At 39.4% G+C, this 21,979-nt stretch overlaps 2 protein-coding genes across 2 annotated transcripts; one reads left to right on the top strand and one right to left on the bottom strand.

Moving 5' to 3' along the window:
* Nucleotides 1-21: 21 nt before the first annotated feature.
* rbm42 (RNA binding motif protein 42) lies at nucleotides 22-5,579 on the bottom strand. Its single transcript, XM_087805666.1, has 12 exons — nucleotides 5,350-5,579; nucleotides 4,340-4,395; nucleotides 3,690-3,810; nucleotides 3,549-3,618; nucleotides 3,339-3,416; nucleotides 2,516-2,631; nucleotides 2,054-2,203; nucleotides 1,843-1,971; nucleotides 1,650-1,767; nucleotides 1,477-1,574; nucleotides 345-441; nucleotides 22-250 (listed from the first exon to the last, which is right to left on the bottom strand). Exons 2-12 carry the CDS (start codon nucleotides 4,393-4,395, stop codon nucleotides 138-140), a joined length of 1,146 nt encoding a protein of 381 aa, XP_087661792.1. The 5' UTR covers nucleotides 5,350-5,579; the 3' UTR covers nucleotides 22-137.
* A 2,259-nt stretch (nucleotides 5,580-7,838) lies between these two features.
* On the top strand, nucleotides 7,839-20,945 carry sacm1lb (SAC1 like phosphatidylinositide phosphatase b). Its single transcript, XM_087805091.1, has 20 exons — nucleotides 7,839-7,895; nucleotides 10,481-10,578; nucleotides 12,116-12,190; nucleotides 12,326-12,453; nucleotides 12,529-12,678; nucleotides 13,123-13,182; nucleotides 13,400-13,433; nucleotides 13,543-13,644; nucleotides 13,983-14,068; nucleotides 14,131-14,217; nucleotides 14,291-14,359; nucleotides 14,422-14,501; nucleotides 17,030-17,128; nucleotides 17,248-17,386; nucleotides 17,469-17,538; nucleotides 17,599-17,671; nucleotides 19,339-19,432; nucleotides 19,557-19,649; nucleotides 19,722-19,779; nucleotides 19,954-20,945. Exons 1-20 carry the CDS (start codon nucleotides 7,867-7,869, stop codon nucleotides 20,088-20,090), a joined length of 1,761 nt encoding a protein of 586 aa, XP_087661217.1. The 5' UTR covers nucleotides 7,839-7,866; the 3' UTR covers nucleotides 20,091-20,945.
* The last annotated feature ends 1,034 nt before the right edge of the window (nucleotides 20,946-21,979 follow it).

Here is a 21,979-nt window from a genome sequence, read left to right as displayed (position 1 = left end):
AAATGAAAGGAAAGCATCAAGTTTTATTCGAGTCGTTGTTTTAGATTTTTTTTAATATGACAGACAAAACTTAATGTATTGTATTTAAAAACAAAAACTAATCACACGAGAGAGAGAAGCGTCTCCACGGCGACACACTACCGAAGGCCCAGTTTCTTCTTCTCCTTCTGTTTCTTGCGAACCACCTCAATGTTCCGGTCCTTCCACATGCTCTTCCTCAGCTTGATGGGACGACTGCCCACGTACTTCCCTGCAGAAGCGAGAGGACAGAAGTCAGGAGCGGCTCTTTAAACTGTTGTTGTTGTGGTTCTGAAGGTCTGGTCCAGGGCGAGTGAAGAACTGACCGTTCATCTCCCTCATCGCTCTCACGTAGTCGTTGGGATCTTTGAAGCTGACGAAGCCATAGCCCTTGGTCTTCCCCGTTCGCTTGTCTCTCACCACCTGACGCAGAAGATGGACAGTAGAAGATGAAGATGATGGTGGATGGATGGATGGAAGGTGGTGAAGATGATGAAGATGAAGATGATGATGAAGATGATGGATGGAAGGTGGTGAAGATGATGAAGATGAAAATGGATAGAGGTGATGAAGATGATGAAGATGATGGATGGATGGAAGGTGGTGAAGATGATGAAGATGAATGATGAAGATGAAGATGGATGGAGGTGATGAAGATGATGAAGATGATGGATGGATGGATGGATGGAAGGTGGTGAAGATGATGAAGATGAATGATGAAGATGAAGATGGACAGTAGAAGATGAAAATGATGAAGATGATGGATGGATGGATGGAAGGTGGTGAAGATGATGAAGATGAATGATGAAGATGGATGGAGGTGATGAAGATGATGGATGGAAGGTGGTGAAGATGATGAAGATGAATGATGAAGATGAAGATGGATGGAGGTGATGAAGATGAATGATGAAGATGAAGATGGATGGAGGTGATGAAGATGATGAAGATGATGGTGGATGGATGGATGGAATGTGGTGAAGATGATGATGATGAAGATGATGGTGGATGGATGGATGGAATGTGGTGAAGATGATGATGATGAAGATGATGAAGATGATGGACGAAAGGTGGTGAAGATGATGAAGATGAAGATGGATAGAGGTGATGAAGATGATGAAGATGATGAAGATGATGGATGGATGGATGGAAGGTGGTGAAGATGATGAAGATGAATGATGAAGATGAAGATGGATGGAGGTGATGAAGATGATGAAGATGATGGATGGAAGGTGGTGAAGATGATGAAGATGATGAAGATGAAGATGATGATGGATGGATGGAAGGTGGTGAAGATGATGAAGATGAATGATGAAGATGAAGATGGATGGAGGTGATGAAGATGATGAAGATGATGGATGGATGGATGGAAGGTGGTGAAGATGATGATGAAGATGAAGATGATTGATGATGATGGTGGTGCCTCCATCGCAGACGAGGGAAGCTAGAGAGTGGACCCACCTTGGCTTTAAGGAAGGAAGGGTATCTGCTGAAAGCTCTGGCGAGGATGTCGTCGTTGACCTCGTTACCAAGGTCACCGCAGAAAATTCGAAAATCATCTGCAGAGAAAACAAGATGTTTTTTAAAGCGTCTAAATAGTGACGTAGAGAAACATCCGTCAGTGAGTCCAGTACCAGATTCCCACTCCAGGAGACTCTGGTCTTCCCAGCTGGAGCCTGCAGCCGTCCTGATGCACTTCTTCACTTTATCGGACTTCCCCTTTTTTTTGTCGTCATAGTGGGTCTCGACGGGCTGGAGCAACAAGTGTCAGTACAAGTTGTGACTTTTAACAATAGTTTTATCGACACTCAGAGCTCCGACACGTACCTCTGGACGTGGGATCTCTCTCTCCGGCATGCTGGGCCCGATCATGGTGCAGGTGTCTTCGATCTTGTCCAGGAGTCCCGCAGCCATCACGGCCGCCTGCTGCTCCGCCACTCTCGCCGCCAGCTCTTCCTGCCAGACATGACAGGCATGACCCTCGACCCTTGACCCCGTGGCTCGCCGAACACCAGACCAGCAAACTAGAAACTCCTACCATCCTGGCCTGCCTCAGGTCCCGCGGGTCCGCTCGCGCCGGTGCGGGGGGAGCGCAGTACACGGTCGGCGCCGCCTGGATGACCGAGGGCGAGGGTTTGAGGGGAGAAGGTGCAGTCGATCTGGACGACACCATGGACACCATCTCCCCCTGGAGGAGGACACCGGTCGATGTAGACGTCAAGATTGTCGACGACACACACACACACACACACACACACACACACACACACACACACACACACACACACACACACACACACACACACACACACACACACACACACACACACACACACACACACACACACACACACACACACACACACACACACACACACACACACACACACACACACACACACACACACACACACACACACACACACACACACACACACACACACACACACACACACACACACACACACACACACACACACACACACACACACACACACACCTGAGAGGGCATGGACATGTGAGGCATGGCCTGGGACACCACGGACAGGGGTGGACTCTGGAGGCTCGGGCGCAGCATCATGGGTGGAGGCGGAGGAGGGCGTGGCATCGGAGGAGCTGTCAGAGGAGGAAGCATCAACTTGAGATTGATTTGAACGAATAAGAAACACAAACATGTGCACTGAACTACAGTGACGTTAACGATTACCGTATTTTCCGGACTATAAGTGGCAGTTTTTTTCCTAGTTTGTCCGGGGGTGCGACTTATACTCTGGAGCGACTTATGTGTGAAATTATTAACACATTATTATATCATTTCACATGTTATTTTCACACTAAACCACCAGAGGGCGCTCTAGGCCTGTGTTGATCATTTCCACGTAGAAGAGGAAGCATCTTCTACCTCCGGAGTTAGTTAGTTGTTTAAAAGTGACACGAGGATGAAGAGTTATTTGGAGTTACACGGATGGTTTGGTAAACTTGTTAGTTATTTATGCTATAGTTCTCTGAATAACTCTTCATATGTTATGTTAACATACCAGGTTCTCACTTCATGTAACGTAACGTACAATTATTCTGTTGTTGCCTCTAGTTTTATTTTAAATTGTCTTTCAAGATCACATGTCTGTTCTTGGTGTTGGATTTTATCAAATAAATTTCCCGCAAAAATGCGACTTATACTCCAGTGCGACTTATATATGTTTTTTCCTTCTTTATTATGCATTATATGTCTGGAGCGACTTGTGCTCCGGAGACACTTATAGTCCGGAAAATACGGTATATGGAGTGAGAACTTGAACTGCAGGTTTGAAGCGTGAACTGACCAGGTCTCTGCAGGATGTGCGGGACGAAGGCTGGTCTCAGCATCGGTGGAGCAGAAGGAGGCACAGGAACCGTTGGAGCTGAAGGGAACAGTTCAAGTCAATTCCTGTTCATCAGCAATACTTTCATAAAGAGGATTATTTATGGGATGTGGCAGGACTTTTTCACATAAACAATTGATCTTAAGATGTCGGCGAGCATCGTCTCATCACCTGGTCCGACGAAGGATGGGGGTGGAGGACCTACATAAGAACCGGCTCTTGCATCCAAGGTTTGCTGCACCTATGGAGACAACCACATGTAAAGATGGGAGACAAGAGAACGATAATCTCTAGAGATGAAAAAAAACACACCTGTCTATAGGTGTTGGTTCCAATGACGGGTCGCACCATCGCCAGAGCCATCGGCAACCCCTCGATGAGGGTCGGACCTCCTGACACTGTTACAGGAGCACCAAGGACCTCCTGCTCAAACCTGTAGGCGGCAGGATAAACATGAGAGTCTGGTTCTGGTTCTGATCGAGCCTGTTGAAAAGACGTTTTTTTTCTCACGACTGTGGCTTGTTGTGATTGGCTGAGACCAGTTTCTCTATCGAGTGTATCGAGATATCTTGATGACTCATAATTTGACGCTTTACATAACATTTAATATCATTTTATTCAGTTCAAAACTTTTTGGAAGACGTCACCAAATGAGTTTTTAAAGTTTGGAGACGAAAAAAATGCTAAAAGGTGACAGAATTAAATATTTGTTGACATGATTTTGTCCTTTATCTACATAATAGAATCAGAAAATGTTGTACTAGCCAAACTTCTTTCAAAATATTTCTCTATTAAAATAGGATTCTGAGAATTGCCACACGTTTAACATTGTTATTTATGCTACTTAACTTATATAGCTACTTATCTTATACTGATAATGTCATTATATATTTAAGACAAGTAAAAAAATATAAAGGAAAAAAACAAACATTAGCTCTCAGGAATAAACCATCTGTACTCACAGAGCCATCTCTGCCTCCATCTCCTTCAGGCGCTCCTCTCCGGACTTCAGCGCCATCTTGAAAAAAACATCAGAAGAAGCAAGGAGTGAGAGTCACACAAGTGTGAGAATAAGAAGTCAAAAGATTTAATGTCGTGGTAAGTTTCGATTTGAATAATTTGTCATAGTTGTAGCGTCAGAAAGAGGTTGTTTTAAGATAGTAGTGTGATAATGTACTACATTTTCTATTTAGTTTTTCTCATATCAACACCTCAACTTGCTGCTTCCTAAACTCAAAAGAGACAAAAGTGAAAACTCACTTGAGAAAGTTCATACAATTTCCTCTGTACAATATACAATTACTTCCAGAGTGTTATGTTCGTATACTTGCTACTTCCAGACCAGGTTTAGTTTTTAACATCATGCCATGACCTGTATGCTCAGCATTATTTCATTGGTTGGTTGTACCCTAATAGAAAACAATGTGTTGCTTATGTTTTAAGCAAAATAAGTATCAAACTCAAAGGTCCCAGAGTTGTTGTTGTTGTTGTTGTATTACGAGTGAAAACTGTGACAAATCCACAAAGTTCTACCAGTGGCTAATGTATCAGGAGATATTTATTATCTTGTAAAATAAATAGTTAATTATGATCAATTGTGATGTTTGCTCAATTTTAATTTAAATACCATCTTGTCTTTCAAAGTATATATGTGTATAGTGTTGCAATATAATGCATATTTTGGTGAAGATGGAACAGTAGTTCAAGTAATGAACATATTAGTAAAAGAGAAAAAGAGTATTTATCATGTTATCATTCGTTGAGTGGATAGAACTACAAGATCTATTACATTAAGATTAAAGTTAGTAATGTTCACAACAAATACGGGAACTATTCGGATCAAAATAAGGAACTATAAATATTGGTACAAATATGTTACAGAATGAGAGACATCAACGAGGATTAGCTGTATTTATTAAGAGTAGTACTGTAAAATAAGTGGCGTTCCTATTAAAAACAAAAATGCACTTACCTTGACTTGGTTCTCAGCCCAGAGCTGCTATGGCGCCAGACAACAAGGTACTGGAGAAAAAAAGGGGGGAACAGCACAATAAGGTGCTCGATTGTTAACCACCGGCGACAAAACTGGAATCTTTAAGTTTATAGAAGCCCTAGAGGTTGAACATGTGTTTAAGGGAATAAGAATTATTAAACGAAACAACCGCGACACTTAAATGCTCTAATTTCAGCCTGCAGTGAGAACTTCCGGGTCAACTGAGTGGGTTTCCGTCGAAGTGCTGCCATCTATTGGTTTGGATGTTAACCTACACGTGGTAAATAAAAATAAGGAATAGTCAAGTCAAGTTCTTTTATTGTCAAATATGCATGTATTGAGACGTTTCCTTGATTTTCTGGAACTCCTGTTGTGTTCTCAGTTTTGTCTTGACCTTTAAAGTATATACTTTATTGAATATTGTTTTGATTGTTTAAGCGCTTTGTGACCCTGGTCTGGAAAAGCGCTCTATAAATAAAAATTACTTACTTACTCACTTACATACAGCCTAAATTGAATTGTGGTTCTCTCTGACCCACGATGCAAAATATTAAAGACATTAAACACTTAACAATTAAAGACTAAACAGTTAAATACTTAAACAGACATTAATTTAGACATTCAAGAAAATAAATAAAATTAAATAACCAACAAAATGAAATAAATAATCAACAAACTTAAATAATCAACTAATAGACAGAATATAAACAAAACACCAAGGAACAAAGTTAATGCACAGAACAAAGTAATGCACAGTACAAAGTAATTAAGTAAGTAAGTAATATAGTAAGTTCGTAAGTTAACTACATTTTTAACGTTTGAACTGACCCCTTATTGTTGGTTCTTTGTAAACTAAAAATCACAAATTGAGTAGACAATAAGTTTGTGTTTAAGTGTTATTAATATGATATATAATGATATAATGTATAATTTAATAATTATGAATATGAATATAAGTAATAAAAACGTACGTAATGTTCTACAAACGATTGAAATTGTTTTTGAAAAGATTTGTGTGACAACAAAGATGTGGTACTTGGATTTTCACACCCTAAAATCTCAGAAACTGCCACTGTTTATTTCAGAATACAGTTTTAGCCACTTTGGTTACCTTAAGTGTAAAACCAGATAAGAACTGTACAACAAAACTATTCCTTTCCTAAACAAAAGATGGTGAAGTAAGTTGAAAGCTTGTGCTTTGGTGTTTTGACAGCGAGTCATTTAAGTATTTGCTAGAATAGTTCACACCTTTTTTTTATTATGTATCCTCAAGATGGGCTATAGATGGAATCACCTGAATATTGTGGTACGTTGTCATGTCTGTCTCTCGAGCACAATACTCTATATACATGAAAGACAGATTGTAAAAAAGAATGCAGAAAAATAAACATTGTATGATTTTCTAATGATGTATTTGATGATGGTTTTGAACAGAATGCAATTGATAATAACTATCACACCTTGGATTGATTTTTAAATAACCACTACTTTGTTGCCTGGGGGTTTGCGTTTGGTTGTCAAGCTTGAAGATCCTGGTAAATCACAGCATTTCATTCTCCCACTCCTCCTCTGAATCATCCAGATGACCCCTGGTTTAAGGACCTTCCCGCCCCTTTGAGATTTTGGACCCTGTGAGGTGAGATCTTGCATCGAGCCCCAGGTCGAAGGAGATCGTAAGTAAGTAAGTAAGTAAGTCATTTTTATTTATATCGCGCTTTTCCAGACCAGGGTCACAAAGTGCTTAAACATTCAAAACAATATTCAATAAAGTATATACTTTAAAGGTCAAGATAAAACTGATAACACAACAGGAGTTCCAGAAAATCAAGGAAAAGCCTGAACAAATAAAAACGTCTTAAGATGTTTCTTGAAGGAGTCAGTAGATCATCAAACACAGATGTTTCTTGAAGGAGTCAGTAGATCATCAAACACAGATGTTTCTTGAAGGAGTCAGTAGATCATCAAACACAGATGTTTCTTGAAGGAGTCAGTAGATCATCAAACACAGATGTTTCTTGAAGGAGTCAGTAGATCATCAAACACAGAGATGGTTCCAAAGCTTAGGAGCAACAGTCTGGAAGGATTTCTCTCCTCTGGTCCTGAACCGTGTTCAGGAACCATCAGTAGATTCTGATCCACAGACCTCAGAGCCCGAGCTGGGGTGTAAGGCTGGATCAGATCACTGATGTAAGGAGGAGCCTGACCATGAATAGATGTGAAAGTAGAGTGTATAATAATTTGAATCTAACAAAACTAAATTATTGCTTGTAGCTGCGAAATACTTGCACTAGTTTATAAATAAATAGTTCATCAAACATGTTTAAATATGTCCACAGACAGAAAATAAAAGCGCATTAGTGAATGAACACTTTTGCTTGAGGCAACACTGGCCTCTAGTGGCGATGCGTTGTTACTGCATTATCGCGCCACACGCCGGAGCCGGAAGTAGTCAGTAGGCCATCGACTGACACGTCACTGAGGTCAGACGGGAGGAAGATGGCGAGCACCTACGAGACTTTCAACTTGTAAGTTGTGTTTATCTATATTCTTTCGCCACATTGTTCCGCCGCCATGTTAGAAGCGACAGGACGGGTTCGGTTCGTTCGTTCTTAGGCGCAGTTCGCTGCTGAACGACATTATTTCGGTGATGTTGTCATTTGACTGAACCCCGGAAAACATCCGTCACTCCTCGAGCTCCGACACTTTCAGAACCACAGACCCAGAACCGAGAGACTGTGGCGGGACCTGCCTCACTATAGACGGGTCTGGTGCTCGGAACCGGTCGCAGCTAAATATACATTAAAGCTGCTACACACGCTTAGGATTAACGTGAACAACAATGCAGTGAAAAAACAACAAACCAAGGAATATATTCCAGTAACAATTTAAGCATAATTATTGGATTCTGTGTTGGCGGTTTAAGTATATATTATATCATATATAGATATATATATATATTAAAATCACTTACAGGTATCAGCATTCTATTTGACAGGTTAAATGGAATTAAAAAAAGGAGAGTCAGATATGTTCTGAAACTAAATTTGTAGTTTTGATTTGGAATTATGTTAAGATATTTTTGCACAATCCTAATTCATGCACTAAAGAACATTTCATCCATAGCATCCACAGGTTACCAACTAAGTTTTTAAGATACAGATCGCATTTTCTTGGTTCGGTAATCATTTGCAAATTCTGCACAAAGTGTATTTATTTATTTATTTGTAACATTACAATTACAACATTTAGGATTTGACTGGTAACGTACATATTTGTATATTAACAATAAATAAATAAATATTCTGAATAAAATCTCAACTTTATATTTTTCGTGTCTGGTGACAAAACAGAATAATTTTTTTCTCCTTTTTAAAAAGAAAAATCTCAGCAGGAATACATTCTCATTTAAATACTACCGTACACATTCATGTCTGTCTGACATGGACAGGATTCCATTTTGTTTACGCCAAAGAAATGTGTTGGCTTCAGGCTCCTGGGTCAAGCTGTAGATGTTGAGTGGATTCATAGATACAACAAGTCCTAGTTGTGCAGCAGTTTCTTGTTCATCACATCTCAGTTCCTGTGACTGTTGGTTCCTCAATACACACTGTTATAGCCACAGAAAATATATTTTTTTATGATCAGACCGCACTAGTTTTCCTCAACGTAAGTAAGTAAGTAAGTCATTTGTTTTTATATAGCGCTTTTCCAGACCAGGGTCACAAAGCGCTTAAACAATCAAAACAATATTCAATAAAGTATATACTTTAAAGATCAAAATAAAACTGAGAACACAACAGAAGTTCCAGAAAATCAAGGAAAAGCCTAAAAAAATAAAAACGTCTTAAGATGTTTCTTGAAGGAGTCAGTAGATCATCAAACACAGATGTTTCTTGAAGGAGTCAGTAGATCATCAAACACAGATGTTTCTTGAAGGAGTCAGTAGATCATCAAACACAGATGTTTCTTGAAGGAGTCAGTAGATCATCAAACACAGATGTTTCTTGAAGGAGTCAGTAGATCATCAAACACAGATGTTTCTTGAAGGAGTCAGTAGATCATCAAACACAGATGTTTCTTGAAGGAGTCAGTAGATCATCAAACACAGATGTTTCTTGAAGGAGTCAGTAGATCATCAAACACAGATGTTTCTTGAAGGAGTCAGTAGATCATCAAACACAGATGTTTCTTGAAGGAGTCAGTAGATCATCAAACACAGATGTTTCTTGAAGGAGTCAGTAGATCATCAAACACAGATGTTTCTTGAAGGAGTCAGTAGATCATCAAACACAGATGTTTCTTGAAGGAGTCAGTAGATCATCAAACACAGATGTTTCTTGAAGGAGTCAGTAGATCATCAAACACAGATGTTTTTTGAAGGAGTCAGTAGATCATCAAACACAGATGTTTCTTAAAGGAGTCAATAGATCATCAAACACAGATGTTTCTTGAAGGAGTCAGTAGATCATCAAACACAGATGTTTCTTGAAGGAGTCAGTAGATCATCAAACACAGATGTTTCTTGAAGGAGTCAGTAGATCATCAAACACAGATGTTTCTTGAAGGAGTCAGTAGATCATCAAACACAGATGTTTCTTGAAGGAGTCAGTAGATCATCAAACACAGATGTTTCTTGAAGGAGTCAGTAGATCATCAAACACAGAGCTCGTTCCAAAGCTTAGGAGCAACAGTCTGGAAGGATTTCTCTCCTCTGGTCCTGAACCGTGTTCAGGAACCATCAGTAGATTCTGATCCACAGACCTCAGAGCCCGAGCTGGGGTGTAAGTCTGGATCAGATCACTGATGGAAGGTCTGACCATGAATAGATCTGAAAGTAAGAACCAGAATTTTAAAGTTGATCCTGAAAGAAACTGGAAGCAAAACATCAGTGATTTTGGTTAAAAAAAAACATGGAAATGTGTCTTAAATTAAACTTTTATGCAATATTTTCATCCTATTTAGCTTGAAATGTAGCTTTAGTGGACTAATATTTTTGTTGTTGTTGCCATAACTATATGTATTACCATAAAATCGAATGGGCTTTTAAATCCTTCAACATTTGTTCAAAAGCATGTGGTGCTCTCGTACAATCCTGGTCTTTGTCTTACAGGCGGACCACACCCGAGAAGTTTTACATCGAAGCCTGTGATGATGGATGTGTGGACGTTCTTGCGATCGACCGGGTGTCGACAGAGATGTCCCTCACGGGTAAAACTGATTGTGTCAAACTCAAGTTAGATCAACAGTTAATGAAATGGTCATTTTTCTGTTTAACAAAATAATGCATCTTCTCTAAACATATGAGCAACAGGATGTCATCTAGTAAATTTAGAGTGCTTTAAATTTCCTGTGAATATTATGAGCAAATGGGACAGAATGGGAAGGTATTGTACATTCTTGTGCTTCATAATGCATTTTAGCAGCCACTCAGTCTTTTTAAAGCTTCTTTGGCCGCAGTATTTAGCCTGTAAGCTTCTTGTGACGCTCTGGTCTTTGGACTATTGTACCATAAAGTTTTATTCAAGCGCTTTCATACAATTTGGACCAAACTCAACATTATCTCTTTGAACTTTGAATGCTCTCTTTTAAGAATAAAGTTCTAATTTATTCACATTTTGAATGATAAAACATGAAAAAGATCATTTAATTGTCTGAAAACTTTCAACTTGTGGGGAAATGTATCTTTGCTACTCAATGGTTGCCTCTCTGTACATTTGCCTAAAAGCTTTTAACTGATAAATTGAGTTTTTCAAAGCTAGTTTCCTGAAACAACTTTGCAAAGTATGTAAGATAAGGTTCTGTAAATATAAGAATCCCATTTCATAAAAGAGAATCCATTTTTGGTCGAACTAAATATACCGTATTTTCCGGACTATAAGTGTCTCCGGAGCACAAGTCGCTCCAGCCATAAAATGCATAATAAAGAAGGAAAAAACATATATAAGTCGCACTGGAGTATAACTCGCATATTTGGGGGAAATTTATTTGATAAAATCCAACACCAAGAACAAACATGTGATCTTGAAAGACAATTAAAATAAAACTAGAGGCAACAACAGAATAATTGTACGTTACGTTACATGAAGTGAGAACCTGGTATGTTAACATAACATATGAAGAGTTATTCAGAGAACTATAGCATAAATAACTAACAAGTTTACCAAACCATCCGTGTAACTCCAAATAACTCTTCATCCTCGTGTCACTTTTAAACAACTAACTAACTCCGGAGGTAGAAGATGCTTCCTCTTCTACGTGGAAATGATCAACACAGGCCTAGAGCGCCCTCTGGTGGTTTAGTGTGAAAATAACATGTGAAATGATATAATAATGTGTTAATAATTTCACACATAAGTCGCTCCAGAGTATAAGTCGCACCCCCGGACACACTAGGAAAAAAACTGCCACTTATAGTCCGGAAAATACGGTACACCTATTCACACAAATCTAAATCCATACAAAGGTTAAGGTGCACAGATTTATTGCACAGATTCCTAAGAAAAGCTGTGCGGTCTTAACACACTTTGGAAGGTTCTCTCTCTCACTAGTGAAGCGCATTAGTGAGAGAGAGAGTGTTTTCAGGGGGTTGAGGAAATACTATACAATTCTTAATTTTACACAAGAAAGGTTACCCCAATATTTAAAAAAAAGGGTAGGATATAATTTTTATATTTTATCCTTGTTCCAAAACCGGATATCATCAACATTTTTAAATGGTTCTGAAGTACCATTTTCTTTTTTCCAGGGAAGAGGGACATCCCAGCATCTGCTGAGACCAGACCAATATGTGGAATCATGGGAACCATACGTTTAGTGGCAGGTAGGCAAAGCTTTTATGGTAAAAAAAAAAAGTGATGTAAACACTATCGTTAGCACAATTGTTCTCCTAAGAAGTGCATTTGTAATGATAGTACTAGATCATAAATGATTTATTAACATCTGAAAACATCACCAGGGTCGTACCTGATCGTCATCACGAAGAAGAAGAAGATCGGAGAGCTATGGGGTCACTCTGTGTGGAAGGCTCAGGATTTTGACATTATTTCCTACAAGAAGACAATACTGCACCTGACTGACAACCAGGTGTGTGATGTACTCGCTACTTAATAAAGAAGCACATTTTAAACAGCTAACATTTTTCACTCTCTTCCTCTTCAGATGCAAGACAACAAGACTTTCCTCTCGATGCTCAACAATGTCCTTTATACCGACGGCTTCTATTTCGCAACAGACTACGACTTGACGCACACTTTGCAGCGCTTGGCCAACACCAGCCCCGATTTCCAAGAGATGACTCTCCTTGAGCGGGTGAGGGACTCCAGACTATTCACTTTCTGATTTGATGATAATGGTTTTGAATGAAGTCTTAATATCTGTCATCAAAGACAAACACATTGGCAAACTGTTCCGTGGCACACTAGTGTGCTGTGAGAGATCGTCAGGTGTGGGAAAACATCAAATTTCACCTATTTGGTTTAAAAACATAAATGACATTAATATAAAAGATGATTAAGTACATTTTTTTCTATGCTTTTATTTGATTCATATTCAAGAAGCTTTGATGAAAATTACTTAAATGTTAATACAGGCTACACACACACCGTATTATTTTTTAACATTTTTGACTCGTGGTGTGCCTTGTGATTTTTTTCAATGAAAAAGGTGTGAAAATCTCTCTTTTTGAAAAGGCTCAAAAAAGGTTGAAACTGATATAGCAGATGTTGAAATGATTTTCCACTCGTTCGTTCTCAGGCAGATCAGCGATTCGTCTGGAACGGTCACCTGTTGAGAGAGTTCATGACTCAGCCAGAGGTAAACAGCAACACACCCATGATCTTGATTTTCCTGGATACATTTAAACTAACGATAGGATGTTTCATTGCAAATTTTACATCTCTCATGTTTACATATTTTCCCTAAATACTTATTTTTTCAATTTTAATATGTGTTTAGAGCTGAAATGCAAGTTATGACAAAAAAAACAACGATGTATGCACTGGTTGAGCTAATTCTGTCTTTTTTCCTATAGTTACACAAATTTGTGTTTCCTGTGGTGCACGGCTGTATCCTTCACCAAAGAACCACCAGAATGTTGTTGAATTCCTGAATTATGTACGGTTTTAACACGAGCGAGTCGCCTCAAAAATATTTGTTCCTTGACGGTGCTGTCAGTCATCATCATGAAGTCGAGCTGCATCAACGGAAAAGTCTTTGATTGGTCTATCATCTCAAGGAGGAGCTGTTTCAGAGCTGGTGTCCGCTACTATGTCAGAGGTAATCTTTCCTTTACCTGGATTTTCAGCAACCGTTGGTGAACGGTTTGGCTGCGTTTAAATGACGCCACACCCAACGATAGAATGTGGCACGGCAGCTAACGTTCAGTGTGTGGCTCACTTAAGGTGGCTGTGAAAAAGACACAAATGTTCACTTCAGAAGTTGAAGCACAAAATGAATGAAGGAATTAAAGATTCAAAAAGCTTCAAATTAATAAACGAATACCCATGTTAGCAGTAAAACCCTTTTCCTCATCTACTTTTATTAAGTTTAGTTAATGATCGAATGTGAATCTTCTGATATTCATCATTAATCACACACTTTTTTTTTGCCCGAAGGCATTGATTCTGAAGGTCATGCTGCCAACTTTGTGGAGACGGAGCAGATCATTCAGTACAACCTCACCAAGGCTTCCCTTGTCCAGGTGACTAGCGAATTGAAACGTCTAGATGGGTTTCGTATGCTTCATGCTGCATGTCCACACAGACGAGGGGCTCCATCCCGCTGTACTGGTCTCAGCGGCCCAATCTGAAGTACAAGCCGAAGCCTCAGATCAACAAGGCGGTCAACCACGTGAGTCGTCTTCACACACTGAACATGCTGTATGACCCACATGCTGACCCTGGTCTTCCTCGGTTTGCTTCAGATGGATGGATTCCAGAGACACTTTGACTCCCAAATAATAATTTATGGGAAGCAAGTCATCTTGAACCTGGTGAGGTCAAATGATGTGCTCTTTGAGAGACAGGATATTGACTGAGCGACCATGTTTCACAGATTAACCAGAAGGGATCAGAAAAGCCTCTTGAGTTAGCGTTTGACAAGATGGTGACCAACCTGGCAAATGGCACAATCAAGTAAGACCTTGTTATGAACACAGTGGTGGTGGAAGCACCAGAAGATTATGAAGGACGATCAATGACATGGTATAAATAAATGTATAAATACATAACAAAATAAATAAATGTGTGGATAAATATCAATATTAGTAGTCAAGATAAATAAACGACTTCTGATTTTATTTTTTGTCTGTGCTATTTTAGACTTTAGACTTTCTTTTATTGTCATTGCACAGAAAAACACCACAGTGAAACTGTAACCAAATTTCGTTGCTTGGCAACCGTTAAAAAATAAAATATAAAATATTTCTATGTATATATTAATTTAGTCATTTATACATTTTGACTTTTAATTATTTGTACATGTATTTATACGTTTCGTCTTTTATTTATTCATGTATTTATACATTTTGTAATTTTGACATTTTGTTGTCATTATACAAACAAGTATCGAACATCAGTCTAAAGCAGGGATTGGTTAAACGGGCAAAACAAATGAAAGTGATCGATGTTGATCTCGAAACTATCGCTCCTGCAGCAACTAGTCTATAGAATCAACGCTGCATGAAGAGTGTAAGAATCTTTTTTGAAATCTTAGCAAAACAACTTGATAAGTTGCCAGTGTTCAGGTGACATGATACGGGTTTAAAAACCAGGAGCCTCATGGAAGAAGTCCTTGGATCTCATACTTAAAACGGTAGAACACCTTGGATTTATTGTTGGCGGTTTATCCGTCCACATCACCAGCTCATATAGAGGGATAGATGGATAGATGGATAGATGGATAGATGGATAGATGGATAGATGGATAGATAGATGGATGGATAGATGGATAGATAGATAGATAGATGGGTAGATAGATAGATGGGTAGATAGATGGATAGATAGATAGATGGGTAGATAGATAGATGGGTAGATAGATGGATAGATGGGTAGATAGATGGATAGATGGATAGATGGATAGATGGATAGATGGATAGATGGATAGATGGATGGATAGATGGATAGATGGATAGATGGATGGATAGATGGATAGATGGGTAGATAGATAGATGGGTAGATAGATGGGTAGATAGATGGATAGATGGATAGATGGATAGATGGATAGATGGGTAGATAGATAGATGGGTAGATAGATAGATGGGTAGATAGATGGATAGATGGGTAGATGGATAGATGGATGGATAGATGGATGGATAGATGGGTAGATAGATAGATGGGTAGATAGATAGATGGGTAGATAGATGGATAGATGGGTAGATGGATAGATGGATGGATAGATGGATGGATAGATGGATAGATAGATGGGTAGATAGATAGATGGATAGATGGATGGATAGATGGATAGATGGATAGATGGGTAGATAGATGGATAGATGGATAGATAGATGGATAGATGGATAGATGGATAGATGGATAGATGGATAGATGGATGGATAGATGGATAGATGGATGGATATGGATGGATGGATAGATAGATGGATAGATGGATGGATGGATGGATGGATAGATGGGTAGATAGATGGATAGATGGGTAGATGGATAGATGGATGGATAGATGGATGGATAGATGGATAGATAGATGGGTAGATAGATAGATGGATAGATGGATGGATAGATGGATAGATGGATAGATGGGTAGATAGATGGATAGATGGATAGATAGATGGATAGATGGATAGATGGATAGATGGATAGATGGATAGATGGATGGATAGATGGATAGATGGATGGATATGGATGGATGGATAGATAGAGGGATAGATGGATAGATGGATGGATGGATGGATGGATAGATAGATAGATAAACTTATGGCTTATAGATTAAGTCCTCGCGTCTGGACCCGGAGAGCCCTGATCGAGCCCCTGTTACTGATATATATTTTTTTACTCGTTTTTATTTTATTTTTTTTTCCAAATTTCAGCTTTTTATATATTTTGACATTAGTAAAAATTACATTTTTCTGAGGAGTAACTTAACATTAAATAACTATTTTTTTCTATTTCTTTGTTTAGACATTGTTTATATTCTCACACAATTGACACCAGAGAGTTTATTCTGAAGAATGTACTACACCGAGTATTTATAGGATTTGTTAGACTTTAAGAGAGATATTACATTGCGATTTGCTCACCCAGCTGTCCAGGAAGTGAATAACTCGCGTACTCTGATCACAAGAACAACGTAGTTAAAAGGACATGAACGTAAACGCAGTACAACCAAACACATTATACACAATATAAAGAGCTATGATGCTCACGGCTTTAGACTGATGTTTGACCTGCATACTTCATTTGCATACTGACAACAAAATAATTAAATGTATAAATACATAAATAAATAAAAGACAAATTTATAGATGACCAAATTTATATATATTTATATAATATTTATTTTTACATATTGATATTTATCCACACATTTATTTATATATTTTGTTATGTATTAATACATTTATTTATAATTATGTCATTTATTGCCTTCATAGAAGATATATCTCAGTGTCTCTCAAGTTCTGAAGTTTTTGTCTTTCTTGTTCATGCAGATACGTAGCCTTTGACTTCCACAAAGAGTGCAGTCGAATGCGATGGCACCGTCTACGGATTCTGTTGGACATGGTGGCTGATACGCAGAACGAGTTTGGGTCAGTGTTATACCTCTGGGCTGAAAAGATAAACACTTGTGTTACTTCCTGTTCATGTTTGAGTGATCATTCGAAACAGCTGTACCCTCACAATAAAACTCTCCTCCCTATGGATTCAGGTATTTCCTGGTGGATTCAGACGGTAACGTGTTGTCCAACCAGGAGGGCACCTTCAGGAGCAACTGCATGGACTGTCTGGACCGAACCAATGTCATCCAGAGCCTGCTGGCCCGTCGCTCCCTGCAATCACAGCTGCAGGTGAGAGGTCCTCGCCGCATACACTGAGAAGCATTTCTATAAAATAAACATCAATTAATATCTTCATTATTAAATGCTGCAGAAAATGGGAGTCTTGCATCCGAGCCAGCAGTTGGAAGACCAGGCAGACTTTGAGAAGATGTATAAGAACGGTGGGTTGTCAATAGATCTAAGTCTGTGAAACATTTAACTTAACCTTCTCTCACCTGCAGCTTGGGCTGACAATGCTGATGCTTGTGCTAAGCAGTACGCTGGCACCGGCGCTTTAAAGACCGACTTCACAAGGTCAGAGCTGCAGCCACACAAATATCAACGATATGCTAGTGTTTCACGATTGGTGTCAATCTTTATCCCACAAGAGTCTTTAAGCCCTCTTCGTCACCGGCCCAAAAAAACTGTATTTACCTTATAGAAATGTGATATTACCTTTTAATCTTAAGGGCTCAATGTATCTTAATGATGTTTGTGTTTGTTCTTCATCAAAACAATAATTTTCTCCATCATCAGTTTTACTGTTAATGTTTACAACATTAATCTCTATCCCTTATCTTATCCTAGACACAGGAATCCTTATAGGTCACATATCAGCATGAGCTTTTATCTACTTTGATTTTGAGCAAACCATCTGGTTGGCCTCTTGCAATGACATGGTGGGCAGGTTTGGCCCCAGGGCCTTGAGTATGTTTGTAACAAAGGTGCTATTGAGAATTGACTCAAGGCCTCGTTTCGATCATCTGACTACAGAGAGTTACTATCACTATAACTAGCTCATCATTTTTATTGTGACACAGATCTGTGATAACTAAATGTTTCGCAACAATATCCCCAGTAGATGAAGATACCTGCTTAGATGATCCCACATTAACCACAAGATGCTTCATGTATATCGTCGAGGTCAGCATTTTGTGCTACTGGTGAATTGAAAGATGGTTAATAACAGAGAGTCTAAGATATTACCGTATTTTCCGGACTATAAGTGGCTCCGGAGTTCAAGTCGCACCAGCCATAAAATGCATAATAAAGAAGGAAAAACATATATAAGTCGCACTGGAGTATAAGTCGCATTTTTGGGGGAAATTGATTTGATAAAATCCAACACCAAGAACAGACATGTCATCTTGAAAGACAATTTAAAATAAAACTAGAGTCAACAACAGAATAATTGTACGTTACGTTACATGAAGTGAGAACCTGGTATGTTAACATAACATATGAAGAGTTATTCAGAGAACTATAGCATAAATAACTAACAAGTTTACCAAACCATCCGTGTAACTCCAAATAACTCTTCATCCTCGTGTCACTTTTAAACAACTAACTAACTCCGGAGGTAGAAGATTCTTCCTCTTCTACGTGGAAATGATCAACACAGGCCTAGAGCGCCCTCTGGTGGTTTAGTGTGAAAATAACATGTGAAATGATATAATAATGTGTTAATAATTTCACACATAAGTCGCTCTAGAGTATAAGTCTCACCCCCGGACAAACTAGGAAAAAAAAACTGCGACTTATAGTCCGGAAAATACGGTACTCATTTTCAGCCTTATTGATGCTTGGATGCACATGTGTCAAAATCATGGCCCGACATCCTGCCTCTCAAGTGATTTCATATGCCCCACTTTATGGTTCATAAAAATCAAAGTAGGTTAATGTTCGTGTTGATATTGTCATGTATAAAGAGCTTAATGTTAAGGATAAGATGGGAAAAAAAAGTTTATCGATTTCAGCATCTATAACAGAGACTTCCTATTGGAATAAAACTGAGGTCAGTGAAAAGAAATATGACGAGCCCGGTCAGACACGCACTTCCTGTTAAGGACTGTTTGGACCAAAGACCCCCAACTGCTAAAATATCTTGGCCCCTTGTGTGACCCATTCTGACAGCCATGCTTTAAAGGTAACCATCACTTTCTGAAGGACTTCTTTTCATGAAAAGTGTTTTCACCTTCCAGGTCAGGGAAGAGGACCCAGTGGGGTCTTGTGATGGATGGCTGGAACTCCATGATCAGATATTACAAGAACAACTTTTCCGATGGCTTCAGACAGGTGAGTTGGTTTCACCGCAGACTGACTTGAACATAACTGATCAGAGATGCATCATCTTCCGATGAGAAAGGATTGTTTAAGTCGGGGGAGGATTTTGTTCCTAAAACGTTTTTTCTGTGCACAGGACTCCATCGATCTGTTCCTGGGGAACTACGCCGTGGATGAAGTGGATTTGATAAGTCCACTACGAGACCCCAAAGACTGGAAATTCCTGACAGTGAGTCAAAGTCATAACAGTGTGATTTACATGGAAAACTTATGTTTCTCACCATATATGTATCGTTTCTAGCTGCCCATCATCATGGTGGTCGCCTTCTCCATGTGCATCATCTGCCTGCTGATGGCTGGTAAGAAGCTCTATGGTCTTCTAAAGTATTGTCTTAATTCAACCCTGAACCTGGCTACAGCATCAATGTTAGTAGTGTAGGGTTCAAGGCTGTGACGTTAGAGATACTTTTATGGATAGTTTGTATTATTACGAGCTCAACTTGACTCTGATTCCCTTTGTGATCCCCCTGCAGGCGAGACATGGACGGAGACACTGGCTTACGTCCTGTTCTGGGGATCGGCCAGCGTGGTCACCGGCGGCCTCATCCTCTTCAACGGCCGGGACTTCGTCGACGCACCCAAGTTGGTCCAGAAGGAGAAGCTGGACTGAATGTGTGTGTGTGGAAAGCAGCTCAGCCCTGGCGAGCTCGCCACCTCTTCCTCTACCTCTTCATCGCTCGGCCCTCAGCATCAGACTCGGCGGGCCTGTAGCCTTTACTAAGGGAGTGGGTGCTGTGGCGAAGGGTGGGGGGCAGCAGGGCTGGCTCGTGCATGAGGGGGAGACGCTAGACGGACTGAGAATGCACAGAACCTGCTGCTGTCCACACGGTGACCACACAAGCTTGATCGTTTCCATTAAATCTCACTGAGGTGTTTCAACTGTTCAGGTCCATCATGTTGCTATGACGGTTGCTATGACGCTGTAAAGGATCAAACTGTTAATGAATTCCTGTATATTGAAAAAAAAAGAAAAGATTTTATCGCTGGTTAATCTTCATATCCAATAGATGAGACGTGCAAGGAGTCTCTCGCTCGGCTCCGCCCGATAGCAATGTGCTTGATTCGAGTCATATTCAACTTTTGTTAATGTCGATGATTGAGAAAATCACAGATGACGAATGTAACCGAGACTAATAGGGACCATTGTAACAGCTTTTGTTAGCTCTAGAAATGAAAGAAAAACAGTACAAATTCAAACGAGCACCAGTTCCATGCTTGTATTTCAGCCACCTGCAGTTTGATATGGACTCTTGAAAGCACTTTCTGCTTTGAACTATACTGTCTTAAAGTTTAATTTTCAGCTAGCGTGTGATGATGTTTCAACACAGTGCATATGTCGGGGAAACTACTGTTTTTCGGTTTGGTGAAATGGGTCTCTTGGAGTAAATTAATAAAATACTATCTTATGCTTGTATGAAAATGATTGTTCTGACTGTCAAAGAAAACTAAACTATTGTGATCCATATGATGTGTGTGGATATGTAATCATTTTCTCAACAACTCTGCAGCCAGCATTCACACAATTTACAAGTTGAGTCTTTAACTTTCTGTTGATATCTCAGTGTCAATCGTTCAGGACATTGAATCTAGTGATGATAAAGCCTCAGTTTTTCTACATTGTAGAGCTCGGCATGTGGTGCACTGACTTTATAAATGATGGAAGGCGCTAGCCTTTATATTAACTATCAGTTGTTAGATTACAATTATTATACACAATACGTATACGCCATACTTAAATTAATGCTAAAAGATAATCAAAATATAAAGTATAAATTACTCGCTTGATCTAAGAGCTTAAACGTTTGACTACACATTTACAATCAACATTTCACTCCAGACTGATTCACTGGTTCGAGACAAGCTTGGATCAGAATTAGATACGACACCAGTTATTTAAAACATCTGTTTATCTGCAAATCACGCCTTAAATCGTAGATCAAAGAACGAAGCAAGACTCACCCGGGAAAGGGGGGCTAAAAGATGTAAACCCCCACCGAGAACATTTGAATGATTAGATGACAGGAAGACAAATTAGGAAGTTCTCTCTACGGGGGATCAGGACACAGGGAACTTGAAAGAACCATTTGGCCGGAAAGGACGACCCCCTGGGCAGAAAATTTGCCTTAAATATAGCGATGTTTCTACAGATCGGGGCCTTTTCTCCCAGGACTATTGGCCTGTACAGTCGCCGGGACAAAGTGTGGCCCATCGGCAGTAAAGCTTGTATTTTGTTTGACTTGTAGCGGCGAATAAACGACCCGTGACACACTCTTGATTGTCCATCTTTCTCCATGAAGCGAAGTATAAGAACCGGCAGTGACGTGTTGGAGCGACTGGAACGGACTCCGTGTTATGATCGTTTTACCATTAATGAATCTGTGTATGAACAGCTGTCTGTCAACATGCCATAGAGTGGTCACATGCTTAGGGTGTCTTCTTCTTCTTACCTCTTAAAGCTGGGGTAGATGTACATATTATTCCTCTGACAATATTTAAATT

Source organism: Callionymus lyra, chromosome 13 (genome assembly GCF_982586985.1).
Source record: "Callionymus lyra chromosome 13, fCalLyr1.hap1.1, whole genome shotgun sequence".
Lineage (NCBI taxonomy): Eukaryota > Metazoa > Chordata > Actinopteri > Syngnathiformes > Callionymidae > Callionymus > Callionymus lyra.
This window is presented reverse-complemented; position numbering and strand designations above follow the sequence as displayed.